Genomic DNA, 23296 nt, shown 5'->3' with positions numbered 1-23296 from the left:
AGAATATATATATAACTGAATCACTCTGTTGTACAGATGCAGTTAACACAATTACTCTAAATCAACTATACTTCAATCTAATAAATAAAGACTTAGTCACTGAGAATGTATACACCAAAGCATTTCCTTCAGTCTCAAGAAGAATCTTTTCCATGCTTCTATGATTTAAGAAGTATAAATTAAATGTAACAAAAATTTAGTCATTGAAAACTCCTCTCTCACAACTCTCCTTCTATGATTCCTCCCCTAAGCAAAGCCTCTAACTACTATCAGTGTCCAGGGATGAATATGATCCTGATCAATGAGTTTTCTTCTTGTAATTATCACACAAATTTGTAACTGATTGTAATGAACCACACGTAATACCAAGTATTCCCATCACTGCCTTCTAAAGAAAGACTATGACTACATTTCCCTAGTGACGATCACTTGAGTGATCTCAAGTCTAACAAAACATTTCTTAGGGTAGAAAGAACCCTAAAACTTAAGAGGCCTTTGTGACAATTTCAACCCTAAAATTTCAGTTTCTCATAAAGTGCGAACAGTAACATCAAATAGCCTCTCACCACCCACCTCTTCCCACTTAAATGTGAAGTCAAAGGGAACAGAACTATAAATAGGATGCCTGACAGTTCAGTAATACATTCATGCAGGTAAGAATGGCTTCCACAAGAGCTAAACCATTTTTAAATTAGTAGTGCTTAGCAAACGAAAACCATACAAAAACATATTACAACAGTGATGCTTTGTTCTTCACTTGTCCTTAAAATTAACCTACGATCCATTAGTATTCATTTCACTGATTTGGACACACTCATTTGCAAAGAAAATGACTGATTCCCTGCTGAATCAACTCGTGAAGGTCCATGGACCATGAGAAATGACCACGGTCTCATTACAAATGAGAATGGTCCATCAGAAAATATACTTGCCAGACATGAAGGAGATTATCATAAAATAGGGACTAAAGATATAGGCAAGCAGGTAGTACTTCTAGATTCCATCTTAATGTAAACCCCAGACTAGCTGGCTCATACATGGAATTAGACAGTTTGTCTAGCTTGCGAGAACATGTTGAATTTAATGATCACTGGTCACTGTCTTCTCCAAATGACCATATCCTAAAAAATTTCAAAAGTTGGAATGTTCAGATTGCAAAGTCAGCTTCCAAGGGTAACAAGTTATTGCCCTCTTGAGATACTCTTTGCTGAGTTAAACCCAATGAGGGAAAAGGAATGAATTATGAGTGGGGAAAGTGTAAAACTTATGTGATCAGTGATCTGATTTTGTCTCTCTGGATTCTGCAAATAAAAGTTTCAAAATTCAGCTTTGAAATAATTTCTAAATTTCTCTATATGTGAATGTTGAAACTCCATGCCATGCCATTTTGCTTTATCCTCATGACTTAATTCTGTGGAATGAATGCCAGAAGGTGGTAACTGATAAATTCTCACAAAAGCACAAACCAGTGTAGGGAAAGCAATTCTAGTAATATTTGGGCTCTATATTCAATATGAAAAAACAAAATTCCAGATAACAGAGATCTTTATTTTGTTGGTTCCTTAATCCCCACTTACAGATTTCTTAAGGCTTTTAAATGGTAACATCTCATTCTGTGTAAGATCTGAATATTAAAATGTTCTCACTTTCTCAAGCCTCTAGTAACCCACAGGAATTACGCTACTGAACACACAGAAGAGAGTCTCCTTTAACAGTGCAAAAGTGATCAGACACAATATTGTGAAGCAGTTATCCTCCAACAAAAAGAAAAAAAGAATGACAACACCACCCAAGTTCTGCCTACAAATGTCAAACAGACATTCATCTGGTTCATGCTATTGATCTGGATAAATCCTCAATGTACATTAGGACCAACAAATTGTTTCCAATGCCACCTTGCCATTTAATCTTGCTTTTAGCTGAAAACATGTCTTCCAAAGGACACCTTATTGGCTATTCACAAGCTGATTATAATAGCAAAAGAACATTCAGCATTCTTATCTGATTTCTGAGTGAAATGTATGAGATCCTTAACTAAGGGATTCTTTCCCAATGCTGAAGTATTTAGGTTTCTTCTTGGAAAAAAAAAAATCAAAAGACAACAAGATGCTCCTAAAGAACTTAGGCTATGTGTGTGTGTTTTCCCTAATGTAGATCATAAATGGCATCTGTTTTCTTTATTTGGACCTCAGGTGTATAGAACTGGGTTAACAGCAATCCTTGGTTCATAACACAGTCTCATTTTGATGAACTCTGTCTGGATATTTAATTTAGATATTTTTATCTTTTAAAATTTATTTTAATTAATTGATTTTTTTTTTTTTTTGGCCACTCCACATGGCATGTGGGATCTTAGATCACCAACCAGGGATTGAACTCACACCCCCTGCAGTGGAAGCACAGAGTGTCTTAATCATTGAACCACCATGGAAATCCCAATTTAGTTATGTTTAACATTGTAAAAAACAAACTAAAAGCTAAGACCGTGACAAAAACATTTCTAATCACATAGTCTCTGCCTCCTTCACCCCATCTCCCTGCTTCTCTCTCAAAATTATTAGGCTCAACCATGTTTCATTATTCCCTTGTTTTTCTTTTCACAGTTTATTCCTACGTTCACATGTAATCTTCACGTTTTTATTGTTCACGTTAATTTTTTGGCTGCCGTGGGCCTGTGCTGCTGTGTGCGGCCTTTCTCTAGCTGCGGGAAAGCAGGCCTACTCTCCAGCTGCGGGGAGGCGGGCCTTCTCTCTGGCTGCGGGGAGGGGGGCCTACCCTCTAGCTGCGGGGAGGCGGGCCTCCTCTCCGGCTGCGGGGAGGCGGGCCTACCCTCTAGTCGTGGTGCGCGGCTTTCCGTGCAGCAGCCCCGCTTGGTGCACAGCACAGGCTCTAGAGCACATGGGCTTCAGTAGTTGTGATACGTGGGCTCAGTTGTGGTGCATGGGTTTAGCGGCCTCAGGGCACATGGAATCTTCCCAGACCACGGATCAAACCTGTGTCCTCTGCATTGGCAGGGGGATTCTTAACCACTGGACCATCAAGGAAGTCCTTATTTTAATTTTTGGAGGATATTTCAGTTTTATAAAAAGTCTAATATGCAGAATGAGGCTTTGTGGCACTTATTTTTTCACACAGTCTCATCCACAATGCTATCTATCTTTGTGGTTTATTCTATTGTACGTAACACTTTGTTGTTTTGCATTTTTTAAAAAATCTGTTCTGTTGACATACATTCAGGTTGTTTCTGGGATTTAATATTTCTTGGTTTTAAGTATTATGAACAATGCTACTGTGAACATTTGCACATATGCCGCCTGCAGTACATACATTAATGTAAGAGATTCTCCTGGATATACTCCATGTGAGGAACTTCAGGATTATAAGGTATGTGAATATTCAACCTAAGGAGACAATGCCAACTTATAAGCTAAAGCAGTTACATAAACTTATACTCCTTACACTCCTTTTCAGTAATAATATAAAAAGATCCTCTTAATTTTTGCAGATGGAATGGCTATGAAAAGATTTCTTGCTCTGGTCCTAATTTACAGTTCCATGATTATTAATGATGTTGATCATTGTCTCTCCATATATATTTATTGGCCAGCTGCCCAGGGATCAAGGCTCACCCACCACTGGGCCAACATCAACTGTGGAAAACCCCAGACCCCCAGTCAGCTGAGTCAGGAACTGGCCCCACTTACCAGCAGTCTGACATCTGACCCAGAACCTCCCAGGACACGGCCCCACCCACCAGTGGCTGACAGCTTCTGCACTAGGCAAGGCTTGGCAACGAACCCAATCAGGGGCCAGCAATGCCTACCAATGTGCCTCACAGTAGTCAGCCTGCCACAACAGAAGGGCTCATGCAGCCCATATAGACGGCACCCCTAAAGCATAAAGGTCTGGAGACCAGAAGCAAGTATGCTGCTGGCCCATAGGCATTTCCTACTTAAGGGCACTTCTCCATGATAAGGAAACATACCAACCTACCAAACACATAGAAACAAAAACACAGAATTAGGCAAAAGGAGGCTACAGAGGAATATGTCTCAAACAAAGGAACAAGACAAAATCCCAGAAAAAGAACTAAGTGAAATGGAGATAAGCAATTTATGCAACAAAGATTTCAAGTTAATGATCATAAAAATGTTCAAAGAACTTTGGAGAAGACTAGATGAACACAGTGAGAAGTTAGAATTTTTCTAACAAAGAGTTAGAAAATATAAAGTAGACCCAAACAGATGAAAAATACAGTAACTAAAATAAAAAATACACTAGAAGGATTCAATAACAGATTATACAGAGAAATGAATCAGAAAACTGGAAGACAGAGTAAAGAAAATAACTCAAACTGAACAGAAAAAAAACGAAAAATTATTTTTAAAAATGAGAACTTTAGGACAACATCAAGCATATAACATTCATTTAAGAGGGGTCCCAGAAGGAGAAAAGAAATAAAAGGTGCAGAGAGCATATTTGAAGATGTACTAACTAAAAACTTTCCTAACTTAGGAAAGAAAGCAGACATCCAAATCTGGGAAGCACAGTGAGTCCCAAACAGACCAACCCAAAGAGGACCACACCAAGACACACTGTCATTAAAACAGCAAAAATTAAAGATAAACAGAGAATATTAAAAGCAACAAAGGAAAAGCAACTAGTTATGCACAAGGGAACTCCCATAAGGCCATCAGTTGGCTTTTCAGCGGAAACCGCAGACCAGTAGGGAGTGGCACAATATACTATAGCGATGAAAGGAAAAAACCCACAACCAAGAATTCTCTACCTGGAAAGGATATTATTCAGATTTGAAGGAGAAAATCAAAAAAGGTTTACAGACAAGCAAAAAGCTAAGAGTTTAGCCCTATGAAACCAACTCAATAAGAAATGTTAAAGGGACTTCTCTATGCAAAAAAGGCCACAACTAGAAATAAGAAATTAGGAAAGGAAAAATCTCATTGTTAAAGACAAATATACAGTAAAGGTAGCTGATTAGTCGATTATAAAACTAGTAGGGAGGTTAAAAGACAAAAGTATCAAAATCATCATTATCACAATAAGCAGTTAAGGGATACACACATCAAAAAAGGATGTAAAATATGATGTTAAAAACAATAAACATGGTGAGCAATAAAAACACAGGATTGTTAAAATGCATTCGAAATTAAGGGATTAGATTAGAAACTTAAAATGATCGTATAGACAGACTGCTATACATAAACTTCATGGTAATCACAAACCAAACATCTACACAAGATATACACACAAAAAAGAGAAAGGAATCCAAACATAACACTAAAGACATGGCAAAAAGCAAAAGACAAAGAAAAAAACAAAAAAGGGTCATAAAAACAACCCCAAAACAATTAATAAAATGGCAGTAAGTACAAATCTATCCAATTACTTTAAATATAAATTGACTAGGTACTCCAACCAAAAGACACAGAGCTGCTGAATGGATATACAAAAGAGAACCATATACATGCTGCCTGAGAGAAACTCACTTCAGGTCTAAAGACACACAGGCAGAAAAGGAGGGAATGGAAAAAAGTATGCCATATGAATGACATGAAAAGGAAGCCAGGGTAATAATACTTGTATCAAGCCAAATATACTTTAAAACAAGGTCTGTAATAAGAGATAAAGAAGAAAATTACGTAACAATCAATGAATCAATCCAGTAAGATATAACATTTGTAAATATACATGCACCCAACATGCTGTTGCCGCGGTGTTATGTCCGCCGCTCAGTCATGTCCGACTCTGACACCTCATGGACTATAGCCCGCCAGGCTCCTCTGTCCATGGAGTTCTCCAAACAAGAATACTGGAGTGGGTTGCCGTTCCCTTCTCCAGGGGATCTTCACAACCCAGGGATCAAATCCAGGTCTTCTGCACTGCAGGCAGATTCTTTACCATCTGAGCCACCAGGGAAGTCCATGCACCCTACATAGGAGCACCTAAATACATAAAGCAAATATTAATAAATATAAAGGGGGACAAATGGACAGTAAGACAATGATAGTACAGGACTTCAACACCACACCTACATCAATGGAGAGATAATCCAAACAGAAAATCAATAATGAGGGATAGTCCCAGCAACCCAGTGGTTAAGACTCTGCACTGCCAACCCACTGCAGGGGTTGTGAGTTCAATCCCTGGGGGCGAAACTAAGACCCACATGCCAAGTGCTATGGCCAAAAAAAAAGAAGAAAAAGAAAATCAATAATTAACACTAGCCTTAAATGACACATCAGACCAGATGGACTTAACTGAACAAGTTGCTGTTGTTGCTATTCAATCACTCAGTTGTGTCCGACTCTTTGCAATCCCATGGACTGCGGCATGCCAATCTTCCCTGTCCTTCACCATCTCCTGGAGTTTGCTCAAACTCATATCCATTAAGTTGGTGATGCCATCCAACCATCTCATCCTCTGTTACCCCTTCTCCTCCTGCCTTCAGTCTTTCCCAGCATAAGGGTCTTTTCCAATGAGTCAGCTCTTCCCGTCAGGTGGCCAAAGGACTGGAGTTTCAGCTTCAGCCATCAGTCCTTCCAATGAATATTCAGTGTTGATTTCCTTTAGGATTAACTGGTTTGATCTTCTTGCAGTCCAAGGGACTCTCAAGAGTCTTTTCCAGCAGCATAGTTTGAAAGCATCAATTCTTCAGCACTCAGCTTATTTTATTGTCCAGTTCTCACATCCATATATGACTAATGGAAAAACCATAGCTTTGACTATACGGACCTTTGTAGGTAAAGTAATGTCTCTGCTTTTTAACATGCTGTCTAGGTTTATCATTCCTTTTCTTCCAAGGAACAAGTGTCCTTTAATTTCATGACTGCAGTCACCATCCACAGAGATTCTAGAGCTCAAGAAAATAAAGTCTGTCACTGTTTCCATTGTTTCCCCATCTATTTGCCATGAAGTGATAGGACTGGATGCCATGACCTTCATTCTTTGAATACTGAGTTTTAAGACAACTTTTCACTCTCCACTTTATCAAGAGTCTCTTTAGTTCTTCTTTGCTTTTGGGCATAAGGGTGGTGTAGTCTGCATACCTGAGGTTATTGATATTTCTTCCCACAATCTTGATTTCAACTTGTGCTTCATCCAGCCTGGCATTTCACATGATGTACTCTGCATATAAGTTAAATAAGCAGGGTGACAATATACAGCCTTGACATACTCCTTTCCCAATTTTGAACCAGTACGTTGTTCGATATCCAGTTCTAACTGTTGCCTCTTAACCTGCATACAGGTTCTCAGGAGGCAGGTAAGGTGGTCTGGTATTCCCATTTCTTTAAGAATTTTCCAGTTTGTTGTGATATACACAGTTAAAGGCTTTAGCACAGTTAATGAAGCAGAAGTAGTTGTTTTTCTGGATTCTCTAGCTTTTTCTATGATTCAACAGATGTCAGCAGTTTGATCTCTGGTTCCTCTGCCTTTTCTAAATCCAGCTTGTACATCTGGAAGTTCTTGGTTCACATACTGTTGAAGCCTAGCTTGAAGGATTCTGAGCAGTACTTTGCTAGCATGTATAACATCCCACCCAAAAGAAGCAAATTTTTCATTCTTTTCAAGTGCACGTTGAACAGTCTCCAGAACAGATCACATACTAGACTACAAAACAAGTCTCACGAAATTTAAGATTGAAATCATATCAAACATCTTCTCCGACCACAATGCTATGAGACTAGAAATGAATTAGAAGGAGAAAAACTGCAAAAACCACAAACACATGGAGGCTAAACAATATGCTACTCAACAAACAATGGGTGAAGAAATCAAAGAGGAAATTTAAAAATACATGGAGACAAATGAAAACACAATGATCCGAAACCTATGCAAACAACAAAAGAGGTTCTAAGAGATGTTTATAACAGTATAAGTCTACTTCAGGAAACAAGAAAAATCTCAAATAAACAAGCTAAACCTACACCTAAAGTGACTAGAAAAAAAACACAAACAAAACCTAAAGTTAGTAGAAGGAAAGAGACCATAAAGATAAGAGCAGAAATAAATGAAATAGAGACTAAATAACAACAGAATAATAGAGAAGACTGATGAAACTAAGAGCTGGTTCTTTGGCAAGACATTTTTAATGTACTGAAAGAAAAAACCATCATCCCTGAATTTTATGCCTTTCAAACATAAGGGTGAAATAAAGACTTCTTCACATCAACAAAAGCTAAGAGAAATCACTGCCAGCAGATCTACACTACAAGAATATTAATGGAATTTCTTCAGGCAGAAGGAATATGATACCAGATGGAAACTGAAACTACAATTACACAAAAGAATGAAAGACATAAGAAATGGAAATATGTGCTTAAATATAAAGAAACTCTTCTCATTTTCGATCTCTTTAATTACTTAAAGCAAAGACAACAACAAAATCTCATAAAATTTATCGTACATAAAGAAGAAAAATGTATAACAGAAGCACAAAGGATAAAAGGTAGAAATGAAATATACCATTAGTAAATTCTCACACTGAGAAGCAATAATGTATTAAAGATACTATTTATAAAGATGCATACTGTAAACCTAGAACAACAACTAACAAAATGAAACAAATTATAGAGAAATAACATGGTATCATTACAAATATTCTATTAATTGAAAAAAGCAAGAAAGGAGGAATAAAGAACAGATGAGATGCAGATAACAAAGAATAAGATGGCAGATTTAATTTTAACTATATCAATAATTATACTAGGGAAGCAGACTACACACACTAAATAAAAGACTAAGATTGCCAGGCTGCATAAAAAAGCAAGACACAATTATATGCTACCTACAATAAACCCATTTCAAATATAATTAAACAGGTAGGTTAAAAAGGATGGAAAAGATATCCAATGAAAACAATAATCAAAAGAAGGCTGAAGTGACTATTAGTGGCTATATGTTAACATTAGAGAAAGACTTCAGAACAAAGAACATTACAAGAGAGAATGTTTAAGGGATCAAAAAATGGGTAGAAATGAAGATTAGGCTTCAGGTAAACTCACTATAGACCAACCCTCCCAGTGAATAACCACAAACTCTGGGGAAAAAATACAAAAACCAATTACCTGAGGATTCTGAACAGTACCCTAAAACTGTAGACAGGAGTCAAAACATGAAGCAACTGACAAAGAGTTGGGGAGTTTCCTACTTTTAGGGAGTTTTGCTTTGATAGTGGACCTCAGTCACATAGTAGCATAACTTAAGCAACTAAAACTCTGATAGACATCTTTCTGGCTGGAGGAAAGAGAGACAGGTTCTGGGCAATCACAGATGCCACGAAATGAGTGGAGAATCCCAAAGGAGAGAGAATCAGAGAAAGAGATGCCTTAACTCTACGAGCAAACATCACATACACCTCAGGCTGATTCCTCCCTAAATGATATACACACAGGACAGATTCAAAAGCAGCACAGCAAAAGCTTAAAGAATTGTAATGAGACTTGTACAACTCACAGAAGCTGACACAGCATACTCAGTTAACTGCCAGCTAAAATAAACACACCAACATTCCTCAGAAGAATATCATAGAATCCAGAGCCTGCACAATTGTAACATTCGTAATACCCAGGACACAATCCAAAATTACTCACTACACAAAGAACTCAGAAGATATGAGCCATTCACAAGGAAAACAAAAACACTAAACAGAGGACAAACTCAAAACGACTTAAATATTAAAATGTTTAAACATATACTCAATGAATACAAAAATAAAAACACACATATAAGTTCAACTGATTTTCAACAATAATGTCAAGATGTTTCAATGGGGAAAGAATGGTCTTTTCAACACATCTGCTGAAACAAGATGTCCACATTGGGGCGGGGGGGAGACGGGAATAATCTTGACCCCTAGATCATACATATAAAACAGTCAACCCAAAATGCATCACAGACCTAAACATAAGAATAAAACTGGGATTTCTCTGGCAGTCCAGTGGTTAAAACTCCACACTTCTACTACAGGGGGTGAGGGTTTGATCCCTGGTCAGGGAACTAAGATCCTGCATGTCAAGCATGGTGCAGCCAAAAAAAAAAAACAAACAAATAAGAAAACCAGGATCCAGCCACTTTGGAAAACAGTTTGGCATTTCCTCAAAAAGTTAATGATAAAAGTTATCATATAACCCAGCGATTGTACTCCTAAGTATTTCTTTCCAAGAGAAATGAAAACAGGTATTCACACAAAAACTTGTACACACATGCTCAATCCAGCATTATACATAAGAAGCAAAAAGTACAAAAAAACCAAATGTCCATCAACTGAAGAACAGATAAGTTAAATGTGGTATATTCATAAAACGGAATGCCATTTGGTTGATACATGCTACAACATGGATAAACCTTGAACACACATATGGCTTCATTTATATGAAACATCCAGAATGGGCAAATCTACAGAGATGGAAAGTAGATGCCTAGGACTAGAGGGGATAGGAGGTTTGAAGAATGATGGCTAAAGGGTACAAAGTTTCTTTTTGAGAGGATGAAAATGTTCTAAAATTGTGGTGATAGTTGCACAATGCTGAGCATACCAAGAACCACTGAACTGCATACTTTAAATGGGTGAATTGATGATATGTGACTCAAACCTCAAAATAAAGTTATTGCAAAAACAGAAAGGTAAAACTATAAAACTTTCTTAAGAAAACATAAAAGATTTGCATCCTTGGGGCAGGCAGATTTCTTAGAAATGCAAAAATGTATTATCCATAACAGAAAGAAATTGACAAAGCAGACTTTATCAGAATTTATAGCCTTTTTTTTTTTTTTTTCAAAGGCAGGTAAAAATAAAATAAAAAGGCAAGCCATAGACTGGGAGAAATATTTTACAAGGCATCTATCTGATAGAAGACATATACAGAATACATAAAGAACTCTTACACAAAACAAGACAAACAGCCCAATTTTTTAAACGGGCAAGAGTAGAACAGCTACGTCAACAATGAAGATATAAGAAAAGCCAGTAAGCACAGGAAAATACACTCATCATGTGCCATTAGGCAAATGCAAATTAAAATCAGAGTGAGCTACCATTATACTCAGAATGACCAGAATTTAAAAACTGAAAATACCAAGTGTTCAAGAGGTTATGGAGCAACTGGAACACTCCACTACAGATGAGAATACAAAAATAGTACAGCCTCTCTAAAAAACAGTTTATAAGGTTACTTACACTTAGCATTTGACCCTGCAATTCCATTTCTAGCTATGTATATACTCAAGGGAAATGAAAACATAAATCTACTTAAAAACCTGTACATTAATGTTATTTCACGGCAGTTTCAGTAATAATAGCCCAAACTGGAAACAACACAAAAGGGCAACAACAAGTGGATGGATAAATAAATTGTAATAAATCCATCCAATGGCATACTATCAGTAATTAAATGCAATAATCTATTGGTCTATGCAACCACACGCATCAATCTTACAAGAACTACACTAAGCAAACAAACCTAGACATGAAGGACTATATACTATATGATTTCATTTATTTTCAGTTCATTTCAGTCACTCAGTCGTGTCTGACTCTTTGCGACCCCATGAACCGCAGCCCAGGCCTCCCTGTCCATCACCAACTCCCAGAGTCCGCCCAAACCCACGTCCATTGTGTCGGTGATGCCATCCATCTCATCCTCTGTCGTCCCCTTCTCCTCCTGCCCTCAATCTTTCCCAGCATCAGGGTCTTTTAAAATGAGTCAGCTCTCCGCATCAGGTGGCCAAATTATTGGAGTTTCAGCTTCAACATCAGTCCCTCCAATGAACACCCCGGACTAATCTCCTTTAGGATGGACTGGTTGAATCTCCTTGCTCTCCAAGGGACTCTCAAGAGTCTTCTCCAATACCACAGTTGAAAAGCATCAATTCTGCACTCAGCTTTCTTTCTAGTCCAACTCTCACATCTATACATGACTACTGGAAAAACCACAGCCTTGACTAGATGGACCTTTGTTGGCAAAGTAATGTCTCTGCTTTTTAATATGCTGTCTAGGTTAGTCATAACTTTCCTTCCAAGGAGCAAGCGTCCTTTAATTTCATGGGTGCAATCACCATCCGCAGTGATTTTGGAGCCCAGAAAAATAAAGTCAGCCACTGTTTCCACTGTCTCCCCATCTATTTGCCATGAAGTGATGGGACTGGATGCCATGATCTTAGTTTCCTGAATGTTGAGCTTTAAGCCAACTTTTTCACTCTCCTCTTTCACTTTCATCAAGAGGCTCTTTAGTTCTTCTTCACTTTCTGCCATAAAGGTGGTGTCATCTGCATATCTGAGTTTATTGGTATTTCTCCCGGAAATCTTGATTCCAGCTCGTGCTTCTTCCAGCCCAACATTTCTCATGATGTACTCTGCATATCATGGTAATCCAAGTCTATACCCCGACCAGTAATGCTGAAGAAGCTGAAGTTGAACGGTTCTATGAAGACCTAGAAGACCTGCTAGGGCTAACACCCAAAATAGATGTCCTTTTCATTATAGGGGACTGCAATGCAAAAGTAGGAAGTCAAGAAACATCTGAAGTAACAGGCAAATTTGGCCTTGGAGTACAGAATGAAGCAGGGCAACGGCTAACAGAGTTCTGCCAAGAGAATGCACTGGTCACAGCAAACACCCTCTTCCAACAACACAAGAGAAGTCTCTACACATGGACATCACCACATGGTCAACACCGAAATCAGACTGATTATATCCTTTGCAGCCAAAGATGGAGAAGCTCTATACAGTCAGCAAAAACAAGACCGGGAGCGGACTGTAGATCAGATAATGAACTCCTTATTGCCAAATTCAGACTTAAATTGAAGAAAGTGGGGAAAACCACTAGACCATTCAGGTATGACTTAAATCAAATCCCTTATGACTATACAGTGGAAGTGAGAAATAGATTTAAGGGACTAGATCTGATAGACAGAGTGCCTGATGAACTACGGGCGGAGGTTCCTGACATTGTACAGGAGACAGGGAGCAAGACCATCCCCAAGAAAAAGAAATGAAAAACAGCAAAATCGCTGTCTGAGGAGGCATTACAAATAGCTGTGAAAAGCAAAGGAGAAAAGGAAAGATATACCCATTTGAATGCAGAGTTCCAAAGAATAGCAAGGAGAGATAAGAAAGCCTTCCTCAGCAATCAATGCAAAGAAAGAGGAAAACAATAGAATGGGAAAGCCTAGAGATCTTGCCAAGAAAATCAGAGATACCAAAGGAACATTTCATGCAAAGATGGGCTCAATAAAGGGCAGAAATGGTATGGACCTAACAGAAGCAGAAGATATTAAGAAGAGGTGGCAAGAATACACAGAAGAACTATACAAAAAAGACCTTCACGACCCAGATAATCACGAAGGTGTGATCACTCACACTCTACCTAGAGCCGGACATCCTGGAATGTGAAGTCAGGTGGGCCTTAGGAAGCATCACTACGAACAAAGCTAGTGGAGGTGATGGAATTCCAGTCGAGCTATTTCAAATTCTAAAAGATGATGCTGTGAAAGTGTTGCACTCAATGTGTCAGCAAATTTGGAAAACTCAGCAGTGGCCACAGGACTGGAAAAGGTCAGTTTTCATTCCAATCCCTAAGAAAGGCAATCCCAAAGAATGCTCAAACGACCGCACAATTGCACTCATCTCACACACTAGGAAAGTAATGCTCAAAATTCTCCAAGCCAGACTTCAGCAATATGTGAACCGTGAACTTCCAGATGTTTAAGCTGGTTTTAGAAAAGGCAGAGGAACCAGAGATCAAATTGCCAACATCCACTGGATCACTGAAAAAGCAAGAGAGCTCCAACATCCATTTTTACTTTATTGACTATGCCAAAGCCTTTGACTATGTGGATCACAATAAACTGTGGAAAATTCTGAAAGAGATGGGAATACCAGACCACCTGACCTGCCTCTTAAGAAACCTGTATACAGGTCAGGAAGCAACACTTAGAACTGGACATGGAACAACAGACTGGTTCCAAATAGGAAAATGAGTACGTCAAGGCTGTATATTGTTACCCTGCTTATTCATTTATTTTACATTCAAGAAAAGACAAAATACCGTGATAGAAAGGTGGTCAATGGTTGATAACAGCAGTGGGAGGGAGAGAAGATGACTGCAAAGGGGTATGAGGCAACTTTCTGGGACAAGGAAAATGTTCTATTATTGACTTGTGGTGATTAGAAAACTATGCACATTAATTAAAACTCACGAAACTGGACATTTAACAGTGATGAATGTTAATGCAAGTATATTATGCTTAATGAAGTTGATTTTTAAAAAAGGACAATTAGTAGTTTCATTCCTTTTCTAAGTCTACAGAGGTTCTCAAAGTCTTAGGCAACTCCCCAAAGGTGCCAACATCCAATGTGATCCATTTTTAGAACCTGACCTTGATTTCTACTTCTTACGTGTCTTATGATTAAAAGTACCTCTACAAAGGATTTTAAGAGACTACTACAAGCAACTTTGTGCCCATAAAATGGACAATCTAGAAGAAATGGACAAATTCTTAGATTAGTACAATCTCCCAAGACTGAACAGGGAAGAAATAGAAAATATGAACAGACCAACTATCAGTACTGAAATTAAATTAAAATTTAAAAACTCCCAACAAACAAAAGTCCAAGACCAGATGGCTTAGAAGGTGAATTCTACCAAACACTTAGAGAGGGGTTAACAGCTATCCTTCTGAAACCACTCTAAAAAATTGCAGGGGAAGGAACACATCTGAACTCACTCTGTGAGGCCACCATCACCCTGATACCAAAACCAAAAAAAGATATCTCACACACACACACACACACACACACACACACACACACACAAAATTACAGGCAGATATAAAAATCCTCAACAAAATACTAGCAAACCAACTCCAATGATACATTAAAAGGATCATAAGCCATGACCAAGTAGGATTCATTCCAGGGATGCAAGGATTTTTCAATATTCACAAATCAATCAATGTGATACAATACACCACATTAACAAACTGAAGAATAAAAACCATAGAAAAAGCTTCTGATAAAATTCAACACCGTTTATGATAAAAACTCTTCAGAAAGTGGGCACAGACAGAACATACATCTACATAATCAAAGCCATATATCACAAATCCACAGCTAACATCATACTCAACAGTGAAAAGCTGAAAGAAAGCATTTCCTATAAGATCAGGAATAAGACAAGGATACCCACTCTTGTCACTTTTATTCAACAGTTTTAAAAGCCCTAGCCAAAAGCAATCAGAGACAAAAAGAAATAAAAGGAATCCAAACTGGAGAAGTATTCAGTTTGCTCGCTCAGTCGTTTCCAACTCTTTGCGACCCCACAGACTGCAGCACATCAGACTTCCCTGTCCATCACCAACTCCCAGAGCTTACTCAAACTCATGTCCATCGAGACAGTGATGCCATCCAACCATCTCATCCTCTGTCGCCCCCTTCTCTTCCTGCCTTCTCTTTCCCAGCATCAGGGTATTTTCCAATGAGTCAGTTCTTCACATCAGGTGGCCAAAGGATTGTAGTTTCAGCTTCAGCATCAGTCCTTCCCATGAATGTACAGGACTAATTTCCTCTACGATTGACTGATTTGATCTCCTTGCAGTCCAAGGGAATCTCAAGAGTCTACTCCAACACCACAGTTAAAAAGCATCAATTCTTCAGCACTCAGCTTTCTTTATAGTCCAACTCTCACATCCATACATGACTACTGGAAAAACCATAGCTTTGACTACACAGACCTTTGTTGGTAAAGTAATGTCTCTGCTTTTTAATATGCTGTCTAGGTTGGTCATAGCTTTTCTTCCAAGGAGCAAGCATCTTTTAATTTCATGGCTGCAGTCACCATCTGCAGTGATTTTGGAGCCCAACAAAATGAAGTCTGTCACTGTTTCCATTGTTTCCCCATCTATTTGCCACGAAGTGAAGGGACCAGATGCCATGATCTTAGTTTCCTGAATGTTGAGTTTTAAGACAACTTTTTCACTCTCTTCTTTCACTTTTATCAAGAGGCTCTTTAGTTCTTTGCTTTCTGCCATAACGGTGGTGTCATCTGCATATCTGAGGTTATTGATATTTCTCCTGGCAATCCTGACTCCAGCTTGTGCTTCATCCAGCCCAGCCTTTCTCATGATGTACTCTGCATATAAGTTAAATAAGCAAGGCGACAATATACAGCTTTGACATACTCCTTTCCTGATTTGGAACCAGTCTATTGTTCTATGTCCAGTTCTAACTATTGCTTCTTGACCTGCATACAGATTTCTCAGGAGGCAGGTAAGGAGGTCTGGTATTCCCATCTCTTGAAGAATTTTCCACAGTTTGTTGTGATCCACACAGTGAAAGGCTTTGGTATAGTCAATAAAGCAGAAGTATATGTTTTTCTGGAACTCTCTTGTTTTTTCAATGATCCAACAGATGCTGGCAATTTGATATCTGGTTCCTCCGCCTTTTCTAAATCCAGCTTGAACACCTGGAAGTTCACGGTTCATGTACTATTAAGCCTGGCTTGGAGAATTTTGAGCATTACTTTGCTAGCATATTAGGAAGTATTAGGTTGGTGCAAACATAATTGAGGTTTCAAACTGTGAATTTTAAAGCATTATAACTAGGCTCAAACACATCTTTATTAATCAAAATAGAAACCATTACAATCGACACATTTTTGCCAATGAGAAATGTTTGTCTATTCTGTAATGTAAAAATCCATGCCTCAGGGTTCAAAAAACTCTTGAAAAGCATTTTCTGCCTCCTGCTGGTTGTGGAAGCATTTTCTGCAGAAAAGTTGTTGAGATGCTTGAAGTAGCAGCAATCGGTTGTGGAGAGGTCAGGTGAACATGGTGGATGAGGCAAAACTTCCTAGCCCAATTCGTTCAATTTCTGAAGTGCTGGTCGTGCAATGGGCAATCAGGCATTGTCATGGAGGAGAAGTGGGCCCTTTATTTTGACCAACACCAGCTGTTGGCATTGCAGTTTTCGGTGCATCTCATTGATTTGTTGAGCAGACTTTACAGATGTAATGGTTTCACTGGGATTCAGAAAGTTGTAGTGGATCAGATGGGCAGCAGACCACCGAACAGTCATGACCATGATCTTTTTTTGGTGCAAGTCTGGCTTTGGGAAGTACTTTGGAGCATCTTCGCAATCCAACTATGGAGCTGGTTGTCATCTACATTCATATAAAATCCACTTTTCATCTCAAGTCACAATTCGATCGAGAAATGGTTCACTGTTGTTGCGTAGAATAAGAGAAGATGAAACTTCAAAATGATTTTTTTGATTTTCAGTCAGCTCATGAGGTACCCATTTATTGAACTTCTTCACCTTTTCAATTTGCTTCAAATGCTGGCTAACTATAGGATGGTCAATGTTGAGTTCTTCAGCAACTTCTCACGTAGTTGTAAGAGGATCAGCTTTGATGTCACTTTCAGTTGGTCACTGTCAACTTCCAATGGCTGGCCAATACGCTCCTCATCTTCAAGGCTCTCGTCCCCTGTGAAAACTTGCTGAAGCAACACTGCACTGAAAGTTTATTAGCAGTTTCTGGGCCAAATGTGTTGTTGATGTTACAAGTTGTCTCTGCTGCTTTATGACTCATTTTGAACTCAAATAAGAAAATCGCTTGAATTTGCTTTTGTCTAACATTATTTCCATAGTCTGAAATAAATATAAAATACACAGCTAATAATAAGTCATCAGAAAAAAAAAAAAACAGCAAGAAATGCACATTAACATGATGGACAACATGACCACATTTCTTTAAGAATATATTCCAGTATCAAGCAGTAAAGTTCAACAATGCAAAATTGCAATTACTGTTTCATCAACTTAATAGAACTGTCACAGTTTGCAGATGACATGATGCTATAAACAGAAAATCCTAAAGGTGCTACCAGAAAACTACTAGAGCTCATCAATGAATTAGGTAAAGTTGCTGGATACAAAATTAACACACAGAAATCTGTTGCATTTCTATACACTAACAATGAAATAATAAATGCTGGAGAGGGTATGGAGAAAAAGAAACCTTCTTACACCATTGGTGGGAATGTAAATTGGTGCCACCACTACGGAACACAGTATGGAGGTTCCTTAAAAAATTAAAAATAGAGTTATTATAGGACTCAGCAATCCCACACTTGGGCATATATCTGGAGAAAACTCTAATTTGAAAAGATACATGCATACCAATGTTCACAGCAGCACTGTTCAGCACAGCCAAGACACAGAAGCAACCTAAATATCCACTGACGAATTGGTAAAAAAGACAAAGAGCATTTATAGAATGGAGTATTACTCAGCCATGAAAAGAATGAAATAATGCTATTAGGGCTTCCCAGGCAGCACTAGTGGTAAAAACCCCGCCCGCCAATGCAGGAGACGTAAGAGAAGGGGCTCACCCCCTGGGTCAGGACGACCCCCTGGAGGAGGCATGGCAACCCCTCCAGTATCCCTGCCTGGGAAATCCCAAGGACAGAGGAACCGGGCAGGCTATAGCCCACAGAATCACAAAGAGTAAGACAAGACTGAACCAATTTAGCATGCAGCACGCATGGATGGACCTACAGATGATGATACTAAACGAAGTAAGTCAGACAGAAAAAAACAAATATCATATGATACCACTTATATGTGGAAATTTTAAAAAATGATACAAATGAATTTATTTACAAACAGAAACAGGCTCATAGAGGCAGAAAACTTAATGGTTACCAAAGGAGATAGTGGGATGGCAGGGGGTGGGGGTGGGGCAGAGATACATCAGGAGTTTGGGATTAACATATATACACTACTGTATATAAAATAAACAAGGGCCTACTATATAGCACAGGGAACCATATTCAGTTATCTTTTAATAACCTATAATGGAAAAGAATCTGACAAAGAATAGATAGAGGGTTGGTCAAAAAGTCCATTTGAGTTTTTCCATAAAATGTCACAGAAAAACCAGAATGAACTTTTGGCCAACCCGATATATATGTATATGTATAACTGAATCACACCTGAAATTAACGCAACGTTGTAAATTAACTATACTTCAATTTAAAAAAATGGTTAAAGACAAAAGGTATAGCACCTCTGTAAAACAAAACTCTAAATTTTGTGTGTATGGCTCTGAGAATACATACACCAGACTGACATAAAACCTACATAAAATTCTAGTAGCTCATTCGTATACAGGGGACAAATCTGTTTCAGAGACTACAACTTTAAAGAGCAGATCAGCTTTAAATAAATGTAGTCTGTTTGCCAATACCTAACAGAACATACTGCATTTTTCACAAAGATTAGTGAATTTCTCATTGTACCATTACTCCCAGACTAATCAAAGGTAAATAAAGAATACTGCAACCAAGGGAAAAATTAAGTAGATTGGGCGATCACTGAAATTAGGTTTTGAAGAACAAACAAAGGCATTAAAGAAAGGGGCTGGCACATATCATCCAAATTCAAGATGGGCTTTCCTGCATATCTACAACAGCAAGAAATTGGAAATGTATAAAGTAGCCCATGTGAATTGCATTCAGAATATAATGAGGCCCTTGGAGAAAACCCGAATTAACCATTCACACAGATATCTACAAAGAAAATGGAAAAGAACAAGACACGAAAGGGGTATAGGGCACTTGTAGGTTCTAACATGGACAAACGGTATTACCCAAATGCTTTAGAAGATACCACATTTTAAAATTAATCTTGTTCTATATCTCTACAGAGTCAACAGTGAGACACCATTAGCAAGGAGATATGACAATAAAAGAACAAACAAAACAAACGTACACATGATTCAATAGGCCCAAATGGAAACTTAAAACTGTCTAGAAATACTTAAGCAGAAATAGGACTCCTCTTCATTACTGCAGTTCACCCCTGCAATAAATCAGGGTCAGGGTATTTTATTTATGTGTAAACCCACATTCCTGGTAGGCAAACTGACCTAGGTTGCAGTCATTTATCCCAGCGCACTAATATATATCATAAATTATAAGATTGGGAGAAACAAAAGCTAAGTGTTTGAGGATTGAGTTGGGCTGACACTCACCACAAATTTCTCACCATTCTGCTCCACATGTTTGTATGTGGGGACCGATATGGGCACTGCTTGCTTTTCTGTGTAATCATAAAATGATTGTCCCAACGAGTCGTCACTGGGATCTAGATTATCTGCCTCATGAGGAGGTACCGATAACACTGTCAAGATCAATTCCTTCTCGCCTGCTCGGATCAGGTCCACCACCTGCTTGTGTGTCGCCCCCTCAACATTCACGCCGTTCCTAAGGGGAAAAAGGGAAAAAGACAATCCCATAAACCAGAAGGGTCCAAACACCTTAGAGCTCCACCCTCCTGCCCCCACTCCAGTGTCATGAAGTGTGAACCAGAAAAGAAAAGGATCAGTTTGGTTCCAGCAAAGCTGTTTGTTTTTACAAATCATAATGTGAAAAAGTGTGTGTGAACTTAAGGCAGGGGGAAAAAATGTTAACAGGTGAGAAGACCTACTCTTCCTCTATACTAGAACTCCACACACAGCCTTAGGAAAACACACGGGAAGGAAGGTGAAGCTGAAGAGGAAACAAAGCTTTTAAAGCTGAAGAGTCCAATTTCCTCATCCTAACTAAGCATGTGTACAATACAATAAAGTGACTTTTAACAATCCTGCCATTTGAACTGTTCTGTGTCCTTTTAAAACCCTGTGGAACTGGGAATTTTATTAAAAGAAAAATTTTACAAAATGCGCTTCCATAATTTGTAAAGACTCAAGAAGTGTGACTGACTTAAGATAGTTATCTGGTGTTTCTATCTGATTTCTCCCCATATATTCAAGTCAGTCAACTTCATTTTCCCTTATATCAAGTTTTATTACCTCGGGAATTAAATGATCATATCTTCATACACACTAGTTTCTTCTATCACTCAGTTTTAAGAAAAGCAAGGAGATAACATCTCTAAAATTGTATTATCTAACCCAATATCCTTTGTTCTCTCCCAATCACTTCAATTAGTCTCTTTTAGCAGTCTATCTACTTTTTTCTGTTCTGTGCTGTCTCACTTAAAGCCCTGTGTAATCAGTTCAAACTAAAAAATGTACAGTTAAGGTTACATAGTAAATCAACCTACGCATTCTCCTTCCTGTTCCACTGTGTATATAAAGGCTGAAACTAGGAAAAGTACAAGGTTTGGAAGAACAATAATTTTGTCAAGAAAGATGCTGAGTTTCACAAAACTCACCCAGCAAACTGAGCTACCTTCCCAGAATGCTGACCCAGCCTGCTATCTCAGCAAAAACCACTAGGCAGCTAGCTGACCTGGAGGTTCCCTCCATAGCTACCCCAAGAGGGTGAGGAAATACACACCTGGCCTTTAGTCAATCTGACAAAAGTTTATTTACCCTTTAAACTTTTTCAGTCCTGTTCCAAATCATTAGGGTTTTTCCTTCTTGAAAATGATGCTAAGTTTAGTAACAAGCCTTCCACCAACTTTTCAATCACTGGAACTGTCTGTCAGCGTATGATATCTGAAATATCCATTTATATAAACAGAACAAGCAGGAGATCATCTAGCCAAGCCTCCTTCCTTATTTCGGGTCTAACAATCTAGCCAGTAAATTCAGCACTCTTGAGATTTCACAACCTAAAATCTAACTTACACACATACACACACACACACACACATATAATATAGCAATTTTACAACTGGCTAGCTACAGAAGAAAATCAGCCCCCTCCACCAATGGAAATTTTAGCTTTTAAAGTTCAGATCAGGAGAAGGAAATGGCAACCCACTCCAGTATTCTTGGCTGGGAAAACCCACGGACAGAGGAGTCTGATGGGCTACAGTCCGTGGGGTAGCAAAAGAGTTGGACACAACTTAACAACAAAACAACAATGATTTATGTATGTATCTATATTCTGCTTTTCTATTCTTTTTCATTGTAGCATATTGCAAGATTATTGAATATAGTTCACTGTGCTATATGGTAAATCCTTGTTGTTAAAAAAAAATAAAGTTCAGATCAGGTCAGACCAGTGACCAGAAGAAGTGGTCAGTTCTTTGACCATAAAGCAGGATGATAAAATAGAAAATGGGCTTTGGAGAGAGATCTACATGGGCTTAAATCCTGGCCCTGCCAGAAATGATCTTAATCAAGTCATTTGATCTTTCTTACCATTGCTTTCCACATCTATAAAATGGAGACAATAAGTCCCTAACAGATCACTGTGAAGATTAATGTAACATAACATTACATGTAATGTAACATGTAACTTGCTAAGATCAATGTCTGAATACTCACATTAGGTGTATTAAGGAAAAGAAGTACTATGTAGCTATGTGTTATGAAGAGATTTTGGTTAAAGAAGAAATGGACAACTAAAGCTGGGGACTGATAAAGGATTTCATCTAAATCTTTGATCTAATTAGCAGTTCTGGGAAAATGTTTTGATGGTAGAAGAAATAAAATTGAAAAAGTAAAAGTTAAAAAATCAACATAGAAAATTTGATCTATCCCTAGGAATCAACTTAACTTACAAATATCCTTAAGTTTTAAAAAAAAAAAAAACAAAGTGAAAAACTAACACTTCAGAGACTGAAGAAAACACCTTATACACTAAAAGTGTGGTTTTTATGTGAACACAATCAACTTTATGAGATGAGCTCTTAGGAAAAAAGTTAAGAAGCAATGCTCCACTCTTATTTTTCAGCTCCCTAATTCTTCCCCTTTAAAGGATTCCTAATCTGGGCTACTCTGTTGATAGGCTTGTGGCAGCAGCAGAGGAAAATCAGTGAACCCCTACAGAAATTGTATGTAAAATTATATTTGTCTACATATATGCATTTTTTTTTTCCAGGGAAGAGGGCTAACAGCTTTCATCCGCTTCAAAAAGGAGTATGTAATCTCAGAAAGGTTAAGAACTACAGCTTTCAATACATACCTCCACTCATTCAGTTTTCAAGTTAGAATACACCGTTCCTACAGGTCCCTCACATAAATAAACCCTGAAAATCGGCAGAGAAACTTAAGTGAGGCTTACTCTAAGAGCAGCCAGCAAGCAAAGAAATTTGCTTGGGTTTCACTTCTTTAACAATAAGACCACACTTCAAATTGGCTATCATCCCAAATCCCTCTTAAAAAAAAAAAAAACAGAAACAGGAAAGAATTACCAGTATTGTATTCTAAACACACTTGGTAATACTTATCTGGTTCAATTACAGAAGGGATATTATACATTCGACAATTTAATACAAGCTTGAAACTTCTTCAGAGAATGAAATGGGTCAGTAAAAACCCCA

At 38.2% G+C, this 23296-nt stretch overlaps 1 protein-coding gene across 1 annotated transcript in view; it reads right to left on the bottom strand.

The window, feature by feature from the left end:
• SNX27 (sorting nexin 27) overlaps positions 1–23296 on the bottom strand; it is a 77591-nt gene that overhangs the window by 31532 nt on the left and 22763 nt on the right. The window contains exon 2 of the mRNA XM_043458366.1: positions 20052–20283. Within this exon, the coding sequence (XP_043314301.1) occupies positions 20052–20283 (232 nt within the window). The remainder of the gene's footprint in view (positions 1–20051; positions 20284–23296) is intronic.

This window comes from Cervus canadensis, chromosome 2 (genome assembly GCF_019320065.1).
Source record: "Cervus canadensis isolate Bull #8, Minnesota chromosome 2, ASM1932006v1, whole genome shotgun sequence".
Classification (NCBI taxonomy): domain Eukaryota; kingdom Metazoa; phylum Chordata; class Mammalia; order Artiodactyla; family Cervidae; genus Cervus; species Cervus canadensis.
Note: the sequence above shows the minus strand (reverse complement) of the source record. Positions and strands in the feature narration are given on the sequence as shown.